General features: G+C 32.8%; 2 protein-coding genes across 5 annotated transcripts in view; both read right to left on the bottom strand.

The window, feature by feature from the left end:
- The window catches only part of LOC121114595 (uncharacterized), a 65,654-nt gene that overhangs the window by 22,222 nt on the left and 29,041 nt on the right, over window positions 1–14,391 (bottom strand). For 2 of the 4 annotated variants that reach the window (XM_040708602.2, XM_040708603.2), the window contains exons 1-4: window positions 3,700–3,836; window positions 3,506–3,637; window positions 776–847; window positions 543–710 (exon numbers count right to left, since the gene is read on the bottom strand). In XM_040708602.2, the coding sequence (XP_040564536.1) occupies window positions 543–710; window positions 776–847; window positions 3,506–3,572 (307 nt within the window). In that variant the 5' untranslated portion in view covers window positions 3,573–3,637; window positions 3,700–3,836. Of the gene's footprint in view, window positions 1–542; window positions 711–775; window positions 848–3,505; window positions 3,638–3,699; window positions 3,837–14,391 lie in introns of those variants that run through there. The other 2 variants (XM_071887141.1, XM_071887142.1) reach the window with 1 other exon arrangement.
- On the bottom strand, window positions 8,384–10,450 carry LOC121114593 (uncharacterized). Its single transcript, XM_040708601.2, has one exon. The coding sequence runs from the start codon at window positions 9,798–9,800 to the stop codon at window positions 8,766–8,768; it is 1,035 nt and encodes a 344-aa protein (XP_040564535.1). The 5' UTR covers window positions 9,801–10,450; the 3' UTR covers window positions 8,384–8,765.

Here is a 14,391-nt window from a genome sequence, read left to right as displayed (position 1 = left end):
AACCTACACATTTTATGGGATGTACAAATTGCGATACCTTGAACAAGTTACAACTTCTAAAAATCCAATTGTACAAGCTACAATTCCTACGTTTATTATCTACCAATTATGTAGTTATTGATGTTATCATTTCATAATTATTTTTTTAGTATAAATTTACGAGTAATTTAATTATCCTGGGCATAAGAACTTTTATAAGTTATCTTCATCAAAACATTGTTAATTCCGTCTTTCTTACATTGCGTTCCCTTTTTCTCGTATTTGGCCCAGTCTTTATTTCGTAAAAAAAAAAGGAAAGAGTTGTTTTAGTTGGACAAAACGTTCATCAAATTGTTCCATTACGCCTCGTAATCTTCATCCAAATTGCTTGTTGACAAAGACATTTTCTCTAGTCATAGCACACGAAATTAACACAGCATCAAAAATAGTCAAATATCATGGATACAGAGCTACTACCATCCATTATAAATGATTCAACACATTTTAATGTTGCAACTTGTACAGAATCCCAACTTGTACACTTTGAATATATATGTACGTACCTGTTGTCGATGGTGTAGTCGGACGCACGGGGGGATATGGATTGTAGTAGTCACAAGGACATTCAGGGACTACAAAAGGACATGGGGAACAATTAGAAAAATATCCTTCATTGTCGAAAGGGCTTTGGAGGTCGACGTTGCTGTGAGGCCTATTGTAAATCTCCCAAGCTATGGGAGAAAATGTATATATTCTATTATCATAATAAATGCTGGCCGAATAAGATTATCATTACCTCTGCTCCCAATTATCATTTGAGGTGGATTAAGTATAGTTTCTCCATAGTGGCCAAAAGGATAACAGCTGACTGTAAATATATACATCCGTACATAGAATATATGGTCATATAATATCTGAATGAAATTGATTTCACTTTTATTTTTCCAACATTACTTTGATATAGAAAGTTTCTGTACTTTTTTTTAAACTACAGAATCATAAAAAAAAAAAGTAAAAATTTACTTACTTGAAGGGGTTGAAAAAGTATGTACATACAAAAGAAAATCGAGGACAAAAAAGAAATTACTTCTTTATGTATAGTCCTACTCGAAGGTACTAACATACATATTATGCATATGAAATAGGCCTGAGACGATTACGGAAAAGTGAAGACGTGAGCATTTCACTCACGTCATAAATCGCATCATAATTCAGGGGCGTTCGCAGGATATATATTATTGTTGTTGCTTGGGGTGTGTTTTTTTTTTGGGGGTGAGGGGTGATTGTTTTTAAAATTAAAATTTTTTTAATATCCATTTACAAAAAATTTCAAGAATTAACTTATAAAAATTACATTTTTTGGAAAAAAAATCAGAAAACCACACCAATTTACAAAAAAAAAAATTTTTGAAACAAATTTCAAAAATCAATAGCCATTTCTCAAAAAAACTAATTTTTTTGTACAAAAATTCAAATATTTTTTTTTTTGGAAAAAAATTAAAAAATTAAATTTTTTTTTGGAAAAAAATTTCAAAAAGCCACAGTCATTTATCAAAAAATTAAAAAAAAATTTAACAATTAAATTTCAAACATTAAACTTTTGGGAAAAAATGTACAAATATTAAATTTTTTGTAAAAAAAATTTATAAAATCCGGAGTTATTCACAAAAAATTATGTTTTTTGGAAAGAAACATCCAAAATCCATAGCTCTAAAAAAAAAATTACATTTTTAAAATAAAATTTTAAAAATTAATTTTCTTGCTCTCCTCCATAAATTTTCCAAATATTTTTTTTTATTTTTCTCAAAATAAAATTTTTACCCCTATTGTTGTTTAAGATTTTTCATCTCTGACTAAAAAAAATCTATTAAATAGCAAAAGTTCATTAATTTGAGGAGGGCTACAGTCCCTCCAGACCACCCATGCGGACGCCTCGGAAATTGAAGGAGATGCCATTTTTTTTTTTTTTTTTTGGGGGGGGGGCTCAAAGTTGATATTTTTAGTAGTGTCATGTCGGTCCTTATTTAGAACACAAGACTACATAGTCCCGTTCAGTTCTGTCTCACTCCCAATACTTATAAAGTTTGGTTTCTATTTAGAACTGAAAACTACAGTTTAGTTCAGTCACGGTCCAGTATAGTTGAGTCCTGCATTTCAGTCCACAAACTGATAAAGTTCGGTCCTTGATAACGTCACTCAACTTTATTTCTTCTTTTATTTATCAGTTCTAGTACTGATTATAGTCTTATAGACCCATCTTAAGACTGGAGTGGACCGAATAAATATGGACTCTTTATGAATAAAAAAAGTCTTAATACCTGCAGTGAATAATACTTGATGCCAATGATAAACACTGATATTTGAATTAAATCAAAGTAATAAATACTGAAAATACCTCATAATGGCTAGTTTTGTATATATATATATATATAGTTTTTTTATAGATCAATTTGGGACGATAAAGTTAGGATAATTAAAGAATTATTTCCATAATAACAGTCTATTTTATCTACAATACAGAAATAAGATTGTAGGATAATGTAATGACATATTTTAATGCATTTTAGGATCATATATATATATAATAAAACAGGGCGATTGAGGCATTCAATTTTATAAACAGTAAAATGCAGTTCGCGGCACATCATTAATAGTTATCATGTATGGAGTTGCATTATTTTCTCGCAATACTCTCTATTTTCAAACCAATATAATTAAACAATGCTTATGCCCTATTGAAAATTTTTAGAATTGCACGGATCAACGGAAAAAGTAAGAGCGGATACTCTATTAAATAGTGTTGAGTCTTGGTCCAGCACCGAATTTTTTCTCCGGTTCGGTCTAAAGTTATTTTTTTCTAGATCGATTTGGACCGACTTCTCTGTCAAGACCGCGGTCTCAGACCATGGATCGATTTTTTCGGTCTCATATATTATGAGAGGCCATTTTTTTCCTTGTTCAACGGTCATTTATTTTTTTCAAAAAAATCTCAATTGTATAGGATAATTTTTAGATCAAATACTGTATACATATAAGAGAGGATAGGATCAAAATTAATCCGAGCTATCTCTGTTTAAACTTCGTATAACGTCATTGTACTTGAAAAAACATATGATGTCATGTTACAAACAATTTATCTGTAATAAGACCGATTTTTTTTTGTGGACCGAACTAGACCGAATTTTTCCTTTGGACCGATCCGGACCGAACTTTTCCTTTGGACCGATCTAGACTGAATTTGTATATGAGACTGCTCCAGACCAAGCTTTTTTGTTGGATAAAAAGTTGATTACAAATAGTCATAAAATCGATTCCTCTGACATTGTAAAGGAATCGATTCTTATATCCGGTATTGAAAATTAACATGAAAGCTGAAATCCCTTCACGATTCTTAGGAATAATTAATTCTTTCAGCTCTAATACGACACAATATTTTCACCATTTGAGAGAGGAGTAATTAAAATTTGAATCTTATAACTTATAATAGTATTAATTACATGAACACCTATTATTATATTAAACTTACCTTTGAGCACCATCGTGAGAAGAAGAAAGATAATCACGTCCATTAGGGATGCAGCAATCCCTTTCATACTATACAACAAAGAAAGATTCTCTCTCTAAAGCTTGCACACTTGAATCCAAGGAATGCCAACACCTAATTGAATAGAATTGAAGTAACTTTACTTTTTAAATTATTAGATAAATTGAAGTATATACAAATTTAAGAGTAATATAAGCCTTGAATGTTTACATTATTGACGATATAACATGTATATGTAACGGTGTGTGTGTTTGTGTATTCATGATGATATCACTCCTCAATGCATATTCTTCCTCCAAGAATTGAATCAGGCTTGGGGTTGCTTAAAACAAATACATAGAAATAAACAGGAGCTACGTACATATAAATCCTTTAAGTGTTGGAATCACCCGTAAAAATACAAGGGAGGAATTAAAAAAGGAAAAAAAAGTAAGGAATGTGACACATGGGACAAAGATATTGACAGTGGGGAGTTTCAGAGCAGGATGTCCGCAGGATTATATATATGGGGTGGGATTGGTTTTTGGATTTTGTATGAAAAAATTAGAAAAATTAAATTTTTTTTTTTTTTTCAAAAATCTATAGTTGTTCATAAAAAGTTAATTTTTTTAAAATTTTGAACATAAATTTTTGAAAAAACATTAGAAATATTAAATTAATTTAAAATATTAGATTTTTTCGAGAAAAATTTCAAAAATCCACTGCTTTTCACAAAAAAATTAATTTTTTTGAAAAAAAAATTAGAAAAATTAAATGAACTTCAAAAATTAATTTTTTTGTAAAATTATTAGCCCCTCCAGCCCAAACCTTGCAGACGCACTAGCAGAGTTATTCGATCTTGAAAATCTCTATATAAATGGTACGTCGACCGTCCTAAACGAATGGACAAAGTGTCGACTAGACTACCTGCCTTATAGACTAAATGTCAAATAGAAAAATCATCGAGTAGACATAACGTCGACCAGACAAAGTATCGACTGACAGAATGTCGACCGTAGAAAATAAAATAAGGGGCTCCTCCAAACGGCATTGCGATATATCTCATTCAGACATTTCCCGCCTGAAACATACCCCCACCACCACCGTTTTTATATAAACTACCAGTAAGGGCCCCTCCCAACCACATTATTCCGCCTGAATGGTGGGGCTGTGTTTGGGTACTGCCGTGATCCAAAATCGGAGGTAACCAACCGCCACTATTTAAGCAACCACTAAGAAACACATACAGCCCTCATTTACATCGAATACTGGGGCTGTTTTGGCTTGCAACTGGGACCCAAAATGGGAGAAACCCCCCCACCACTACTTACATTTACATCCCAAAGGGCTCTCAAAGTTTGAGGCTCTTTATTGTTTCATCTCGTTTTGGGAACCAGCAATAAATATAAATTGAGGAGTTGAAAGAGGCATATGAAGGTAACTTATCTGACGGGTGTGGGGTTTATCCTTTTTTTGGTAACCGGCGATACATGTCTCGGGCGGGAAATATCTGCAGATCTAAAAAAAGAGTATCAAATATATATGTTGCCATCCATTTTTTGGCCCTTCTAACATCCCAATATTTACCTAAGAATACGAGTTGTCATGAACTACAGTAGGAATTAGAAATTGTTTTTCATAATTTGAAATGTAATATTTTCCGGTCGACGTTTTCTGCATTCGACCTTTTGATCGTTTGACATTTTGTCTGTCAACGTTTTGACCTACTACCGTTATAAATACATATTATGTAGATACTAAATAGTTTTGGAGATTGAAGGGAAACTGTCAGTCATTTTTGAGCACATGAACAAGAAAAAACGGCGTTCATTAAGCGGGGTTTTTATATCATTGTTCTCCAAATATGTCGTTTCTTCACTAACAAACAAATTCAGACTGTATTTCGTTGTCAGACATCAATGTTTTTGTTTCTTGTCTTCTAATTAGTGTCTTTACAACGTTGATTGGTTGAATAAGAATTAGTTCTTGTTAAGCTAGTATGAACGAACAATTCTAAACAGTAACCTAATAATAACTCCATAGTTTGGAGGAATGTCCAACTCAAAATTGAGATTTTTTAATGCTTCTTTTAGATTGTGAGATACAGTAAAGGTGGCAAAGAATATATTCTCCCAGAACATTGACGTAGCTATCTCCCAATTTATTTATCATATATATACAGGCTCTTGTATATATATATATAAAATAAATCTATTTATATACTGGTGATAATATTTTTGCGGCGAACTCCCCCCCCCCCAGAAGAACAAAACTACCAACGCACCTGTTCCAGTATCAAAGGTAAAACCAAGAGGAAAATATAAACACGTGATCCATTTTTTCCCAAAAATAGTTAACTACGAGAATACTTTTTGCCGCCATTGAACTCTGACGTTACCATCAACTACTAAATAACGAACTAGACAACCTCCACGAAATCCACACTTTTAATTTAATTAATAAGTTAACTCCTGCAAAGGGAAAACAAAACTTTAAGCGTCTCGCAGAAAAAAGATAAATTGAGTTATATCTAAAGAAGGGATGTGTGTAAAGAAAAAACTAAGTTTAGGGATAAAAAAGAAAAACAGTGGTATTTAATCAATCGTGGGCGTGTACAAGTCTGAGGAGTTTTGGTAGCAAAATTAATGGAAAGAGGGTTCCAACTCGCGATGCCCACAGCATTAGTAATCTCACACACCTTCACTCTTCTGTTATCCATCACCATATAATGGATTTTATCAATGGTTTCTTGAGAATTAACCTCAGGAGGGCGTCCAGAACGTTCAACGTCACTTGTGCCCATATGGCCACTCCCAAAATTTTGAAAATAGTCATAAAGTGTTTTAGTCAAAGGTGTTGAAGCCTCCATAATATTTATCAAGCTTATTCTCCTGAGGCGTTTTGGTTTTCATAAAGTAATGTTTAATCCAACGTCGAAATTCTTTTTCGTAGTGTTTTTGAAAATCACTCCACTTCTTTGATTCAAACGAAGACCAAACATAAAGAAATTGACGGATCTGGTTGAAAGTTGGTGAGTGTTTTTCCAAGAGATGCTACTTACTAAACATAACCTCTATACACACCAATAGTATCCTCTCACGGACTTTTCAAACAACCCTCGTATTCCTCACGTCAAGAATTCATATATCATAAAACCTTTTTTATCGCATCATCCTTTTATAATACATACGTATAAGTCACTAATGAATATCGAAGGACACGTCTTCTCCTAGTACATATAGCGTATATTATTACGTATTAAAAAAAATATTTAGTTAGTAACAAACAAAAAAAAATGTATTACTATTTACAGCCCTTTAAATACCTTTCAAGGACAGTCTTTGATATATTGTATCTTACTTAAATAAAATGACTAACCATTTGTTAAGGTCACGCTACACAGATACTACCTAGTTACATATTGATTTCTTGCAGTGAATTTACCTTGAGGCAGTAAGATAAAAGTCCAACTAATTTTTATTATTGACCTATTAGACTGAATACGGTTTCATATTTTATTTTTTTTGAATTGAAGAGTAACGTAAGAGGAAAAACTAATCAGTATTTTTTTTTCTTCATACTGTTCACGCAATATTGCTTTTCGTATAATTTTTTTTAATAAAGAAAAATAAGAAAAAATTTCCTACCTGGCATTTATTTATCCATTAACTGCAAAAAATAAAAAATGACAGGGTAACCTAATTTAAAATACGTGAATTAAAAACAAGCAAGCAAGCAAAAAAAATGTCATTTACTTGATCGCATGAATGTTCTTACAATATATAACTAAGTTATTATAATTGCAAAAATACTACTAATGAGCTCTACATAGTACAAGAAAGGTCAATGAATCTTGATCCTTAATGAGTTTGACTTATGGAGACGCACATAATATATAATACATAAAATCAATTACAGTGAAAATGTTCAGGGTCTAAAAAAATAAACAAACCGAAAATCAACATGGTAATTGAAGAATGTTCTGAAGGAGAGCAGCTTAGCTGTTATAATCTTTCAATAAATAACCTAAGGGCAGGTATATTTGAAATAAAATATGACCTTAGACAAGAGGGATTTGTAGTTGCAACTTCAACAGTTTGCTTTTCTTTTTTAGAAGCTGTTATCCTTTTTTTTTTAATTTTTGAGGAGGGAAGATGAAAGTATAAATTGAAACGCGTTGACGGAATGCATTTGTCAGTGGGGGGGGTTATAATGATATCACACAGGATTACAATATTATAATAGAAATATTCCCCTTTGTCTAAAAAAGTGGGGACTTATGGTTTCTATAGTTCTCCCTGTACTGTTTCAAACTCATGGATGATAGAGGGTAACACTCATGATTTGGGAAGTTATAATTGAGGATCTACGTCGGAGTAATTCCTTCATATCTTTATTGGCTATGATGTGGGATTTGTATTTGTTTTCTTCCGTTCATGGGGGATTGCAGCTAACACGTCAAAAACTGCAAAGCATATCTCCTCCCAAACAGTTCTCAAATTGTCAAGACTACCATGTTGATTTCGGCGTTTGTTTTTATATCTTACTCTAAGCTCATATTTTCTACAATTATAATAACATCTGAGGAAGGAAATAAGCGAAGACATTGACACGAATCAATCCCATTTTGATCCTCAATCTTACTATAAGTCCAAAAAGAACTTAACCTTATAACTCTCCCAACAAATCCTGAGAGTTATTTTTTCATGTCCTTCAAGAACACATAGACTTTATATTGATCTGTTCTGAACTCAAGAATAAACGAATAATGAAAACGGCTTTGGAAAGTAAAACAACACTGTTTTGATTGCCAACTACAAAAAAAAAAAAAAAAAAAACTCGAGGGGGAAAAATGTTTAGGATTAACAACTCTAGATATTGTTATAGAGATGATATAACAAAGTTATATATATTTTTTTTTTCATTCATAGTAAACATAAGCAAAGTAACAGTTTGTATAAAAATATATCGTAGTAATAATAATAATAATGATTAATAATAATGAATTAATCGAAAGAGAGAGAGAATGATCAAAGACGAGAAAAAGCAAAACAGAAAATGTTGTTTGCAAAAAAATAAACAAGTGTAAGAAATCATAATAAATTTGGCATAAAAAGTACATTTTTCAGCAAAAAAATACATTAAATGAACACCTAAGAGAAATGAAATAATATTTCTTCAGTCACGTATCACAAATAATAATATAATATGTAATTAGAACAAGAATAATGATGAGGATAATGAATTTATTCTCATGGATGAGTCAATGGTGTGGATCACTCATGAGGTGTGTATTAAAGTCGTACATGTCCGAGCATGACATTCCACAACCGTTGCATCGAAAGGGATCACTGTGCTCTCCATGAAATCCCTTGTGAAGGAAATAAAGGGTTTGATTTGGGAAAATGATGGAGCAATGGATGCACTGCCAAGGGGGAGGAGTGCCTCCAGCAGAAGTGACTTCAGAGGGTCGGGAGGGTTTCCTCCGCTTTTTCACATTACTATTATTAGAAATACAACCACTGCTGCTATTAGCTATGAGATCCTTTGCATGAGGTCGGGCGTCACAAACGGGGTCTTCTTGGAGGAAGAGCCGATCCGAGGCGCCGCTACTAATACTACTATTACTTGAGGAAGAGCTCCCAACAGAGGATTCATCATCTGGAGAGGAGGAAAGACTCGCACGGAGAACAGAGTATTTACTACTACCACTGCCGCCGGCTCCACTACCCGTGGAGTTGACGCTCTCGTCCGAAATTAGGCATGCGGCCGGATTTTCTAGATCGATGCGATGTGCACTCAATAAATGCAATCGAATGGTGGAGGGATCACTGGAGGAAAGACGTGTTTGACAGATTTTGCAGGATTTCTCCTTGGAATGAGAGTCTTCACCGATGTGCTCGCTTTGAAAGTGTGCATTGAGAGCAATGTGTCTCTGAAATCTCTTTCGACAGACGGGACATTGAAAGCGAGAGCCACTGCTACTGAGTGAGGCTTTTAGTCTTTTAGGAGGACCGCTCTGAAGCTGTGAAATGAGATGTTTGTAGAGTCCATTCCGACGGGATTCCTCCTCTTCATTCGAAAGTTCACGAGAACGGCGGCAAAAACCGAGTCGACTAAGGTCCAGACCACCGTTGCCTGATCGTTCCTCATGATTGAGCATAGGAGGAGCGTTGAGAGATGCTGAGAGAATGGGAGTTGTCGTGGAGGAGGTGGGAGTCTTCCCTCCGAGAGCTTGTCGAAGAGGACTCTCGGATGACGGGGAGCCTCTCTCAGACTCTTCCTCACGACCTCGCATCTTGATTATTATGTACTATTTATAATATAATATGATGTCTATAAATATCTATGAGTAGTCAACAGGGATCTTGTGTGTGGCTATTCAATAATTTTAACTAGGATCCAAGAACTGGAGAGAAAAATTCTTCCTTTTAAATCTATAAAAAATGACTAGAATCTGAATGAATGAAACAACGACTGACAGAGGAATGAATCCTGATCGTCTCTAGGATTCCAACTAATGTTCTGACGGTCGGAGAACACACACTTCTTTTCATAAATATAAAAAAAAAGGTAGATCTTTCAAGGCAGGCCACGGCGTGCACGCCTTTTGGTATTATATTTACTATTTACTACTACAATATTATTTCATTTAATATATATAATAGGAGAGCAAGAAAAAGAAAAAAAAAGAGAGAGAGTAATAATAATAAGAAAGAAAAAGAAGAAGTTTATTCATATAATATGGTGTCAGGGCCGTAGAGAATTATTTTATTTAACTATTTCACTGCCCTATTTTTCATTCTCTCTCTCTCTTTATTTTGCCCTCCATTTGATTTTTTTTTTTTTTTGGTTTTCACTCCTCTGACATAAAAAAATTAAAATTACTGATCCGCATCAAGCACTAATTATGATCCAATGTGTAGATATCATATGAAGTGTATATATAACGTTACTCTTGATCTATGTATGTGAATCATTGATGATTGAATGAAACTGTTTTTAGACCCTAGTATTATACACAATATGATTATAAAAAGTTCAATGCTTTGAAAAGAAGAAAAGGGGAAAAAGAGAGAGAAAAAGGGAAAAAATGGGATGATGACCTCATTCCGAGGAAATAATATTGGGACAGGAGCTCTTTTGCAAATATTATATAAATAGAAACAAAGTGCATTGCTCCAACAATAAAAATTTGACAACACTCTCTGCTATTATTTAATACAAATGATCTAATATATTCTGTAGAAGCATTTGAAATATGGGATTGAAACACGAAAAGGGATATATCCCTAATTTGAATGGTGGAAGAATTCACTTTTCTCATTGGTTCAAATCATGAATTGTTTGTTATTATTATTTGCACCAATAGAATGATTAACCACAGGGTTAGAAATTTCAAACGTACATAAGAGAAATTTTCCCATTCCTTTATTTATTGCTAATCATCCATTTTCTCTCAATTCACGACTTTTCTTTTAGATTTCAATAAGAATGGTGTTGACGATACGTGTGGTAAACACCTTGTGTCGATCATCATCATCATGGATTGACCTCCTTAGTTGTATGAGCTGCAGAAAAGAGAGGGGGGGGGTATATTGTATGAGTTTGGGAGGACGTCAAACATTCTCTCACTATTACGAAGTTGGAGACAGCGACAATGGATAGTTAAAATTCATATATTGCAACCTTTTAATAATAAGGAAATAACTTTACAAAGCGAATAATATATTATTGGAGTACGAGGAGAGGGGTCTCGACTTTTCCGAGATATTCAACTTTGGAGCAGTACATGGAATGTCTCATTATATGGAAGAGGTTGTGATTTCGTCTCTTATCAAATATTCCGGGACTCGGAGTCGATGTGTGGACTGATGGATGACACGAGAGGATATCACATATCATCTCATTAAATAAAGCACTAAAACTTTTCTAGTATCTACCATGAACCATTAGAGTTTAATTACAGGATGAATGTAATTAGTATCATGAAGAGTCACTTCTAATTCATCAAATCCATTAACTCCTGAAACAGAAAATTACTATAAACATACATAAATAGAAATATACCGTACAAACTCCAATGATTGTCTAATCCTACGTAGAAACTTATTCGAGTAATTGTGATCGATTGAGTCGGGATCCCTCTTTTCCTAATCCAATAATATATTTTTCGCTTGTTTATTTATTCCCTTTTGGTTGTGATGATTGAATTTCAACTAACCGCTGTCGCAGTCTCCAATTTCGAGGTAGAAAGTATAAGGTGCGGGCAAACGTATACAATGTACCCTAAAAGGGACGCAGACGCACCCCCACCGGAAAGGATTTGTGTAAGTAGGCTGCTTTGGTCCTCGTTATTTTATTTAATCATTCTTCTTTTTCTTACTTTTTCCTAAATTGAGTTGAACATCTGGCTCCAAGTTTTCCTAGGTCATTTTATGTACTATTTAATAAAGGATCTCCCAATGTACAACAGTTATGATAATCATACTTATAATAGTGTACTTGTTAGTGTAGGATATTGAGGTCGGAAATTATCGAGTATGTACATATTATTATTTTACAGATGTACATTCTCCATAAATATAGTCGTATTTAGACGCGTTTTATTACTATTTTATTAATAAAAATAGTAATATGTTGATTACAAGGCTAGAGATTCATCTTACTGTCAAGGATATAAATATTATAAAAAATACACTCGTAGGATATACAAACATGATTTAGGTATAAAAAGTCTGCAAGTTTTATTTGTATATAATATATTATGATATCCCCCCCCCTCCTTAACTAGGTAGTCCTGAGAATCCTTGAGACAAAGGTCTTCTAAAAGAAAAAATATATAATATAAAATGTTTCTTCTTATTTCAAATACTATATTGATTTATAATTGCAGTCTCAAGGAGTTTCCTAATGATGTATGTATGATGTGTAACAATTCCTTCCTTCCTTTGTGAGCAATACCTTGATCATTATCAAATGATCTTCTAGATATTTATGTATTGTTTTTGCACATCAGTCACTCACAAATTTAATGCTCAAATTCCCAGAGGTTAGAAGCTTGTGTAATCCACATAATATTTCTTTTTTTTTTTCGCAACACATTGTCAAAAATGAGATCAACTCATAGATTAAATATGATACTCTATAGATAGATGATGTCACAATTGTCCCAGATTTGAAATGTACATAATATATAATATCCTACGTCTGGTATAATACATATTATTTGGATATGTAGGAATATAAATTTTTATATGTTCTCCTGACTTCTCTGTGTAACTCTCCAATGAGAACACTGATTTCAATAATCATCATTATTTCTATATACATTAATTGCATTATATCAGACTTATAGCTCTACATAATAACGCTAATGATTAGCGTGCATGTTTTCGTTTAATAAGGTGATTAGATCATGCGTTTATGTATTTAAGATTTAACCTATAAACACAAATGTGTCGTTTGGATTTACTGTTATGTATTATTGTTGTGACGTTACCAATATTTTCATTGTCAATATAGTTATCGGTATTTCGGTACCTTCCAATACTTTTTAACTAACTAAATACAGAAATGTCGTAGAAATACGTAGCTCAAAGTACATGCTATTATTTTGAACTCAATGTGTGTAGGTTCGATACCTGGTCGTTCTTATACAAGAAATATATTTATTGGCAAAATTTTTGAGATACGGGTTGGACATACTTTATTAATCCCTGATTAAACTAGAGGTGATAAGTTTGTATGGGGAAAACGAGTGCAAGGAGAAGGCTAGAGCGAGACATATGGTATTACTGAATTATGACCCTTGTTAATATAAGGAGGAGAACTTTCTATATTTAAAATAGCATTAGTGCAGATGGAAATTATAGTAATAATTATTATACATTTATTTAATTGTGCATTTTTAAATCAATTTAGAACAAAATAGGCGATAAATTCTTCTTATAGAGGGAGATGTGAACACATCCACGACTTAATAAATAATGAATAAAAAAAGAAGAAAGAGTACACGTAAAAACTGTTTTTCCTTATCTAATCCTTAAATTTAGTTTCTTTTTTTCTTTTTCTTCCTTATATGGACTTGAAGGACAACTCCTAGCCCAGATGGAGTAATTGTAAAACTATAATGTTCACTTATACATAGTCTGTACTACTCCTTTTGACAAAATTTAAGAGAGAAAAAATGACATTAAGGACAATTGAAATGGAGTTATCGGGGAGTCTGTAGAAATTTTGTTTGGGGTAGGGGCTAGCCAAAAAGGAATTAACTTATTTTTTTAAAGAACAACTTTGTATACAACGGGGGGGGGGTCGAAATATGTGGATTATGTCATCAGTGGTACATTTTTTTATGACGTTAGGAACTGCAGGTACCGATTCCAGTATCTATTTAGTGTAAAAACGTTTTAAATGTGTCAAAACTTGTGCTGGAAGGTGTTCAATCGCCATCCTTTGATAAAAGCGCCTGATCGACAATTATCACAATTGTAAGCGCCTCAGCGTCTGTGATATTTTACAAACGCTTATGACCTCATAGTGTATCTATTGTTCAGGGCCGATACTAAGATTTTTCTTTGGAGGGGGGACAGAGAAGTTGAATATGTTTTTCCAATTTTCCGACTCTGATATGAAAATTCATAGCTCTTCACAAAAACATTTTTTTTTTGTACAAAAATTTCAAAAATCTATAGCTATTGACAAAAAATTAATTTTTTTGGAAAAATTTTTTTAGTAAAAAGCATTTTTTGGAAGGAAAAAAAAAAATCTAATAAAAAGCAAAAATCTGACTCTGATATGAAAATCTATAGCTATTCACGGAAAATTGAATTTTTTGAAAAAACCAATTTCAATATAACTTTTTTTGTTTAATTTGAAAATCCACA

This window comes from Lepeophtheirus salmonis, chromosome 3 (assembly GCF_016086655.4).
Source record: "Lepeophtheirus salmonis chromosome 3, UVic_Lsal_1.4, whole genome shotgun sequence".
Classification (NCBI taxonomy): Eukaryota; Metazoa; Arthropoda; class Copepoda; order Siphonostomatoida; family Caligidae; genus Lepeophtheirus; species Lepeophtheirus salmonis.
Note: the sequence above shows the minus strand (reverse complement) of the source record. Positions and strands in the feature narration are given on the sequence as shown.

What these genes read in the sequence shown, in the direction of transcription:
- LOC121114593 (XM_040708601.2), bottom strand. Translation starts at nt 9,800, where the DNA reads ATGCGAGGTCGTGAGGAAGAGTCTGAGAGAGGCTCCCCGTCATCCGAG.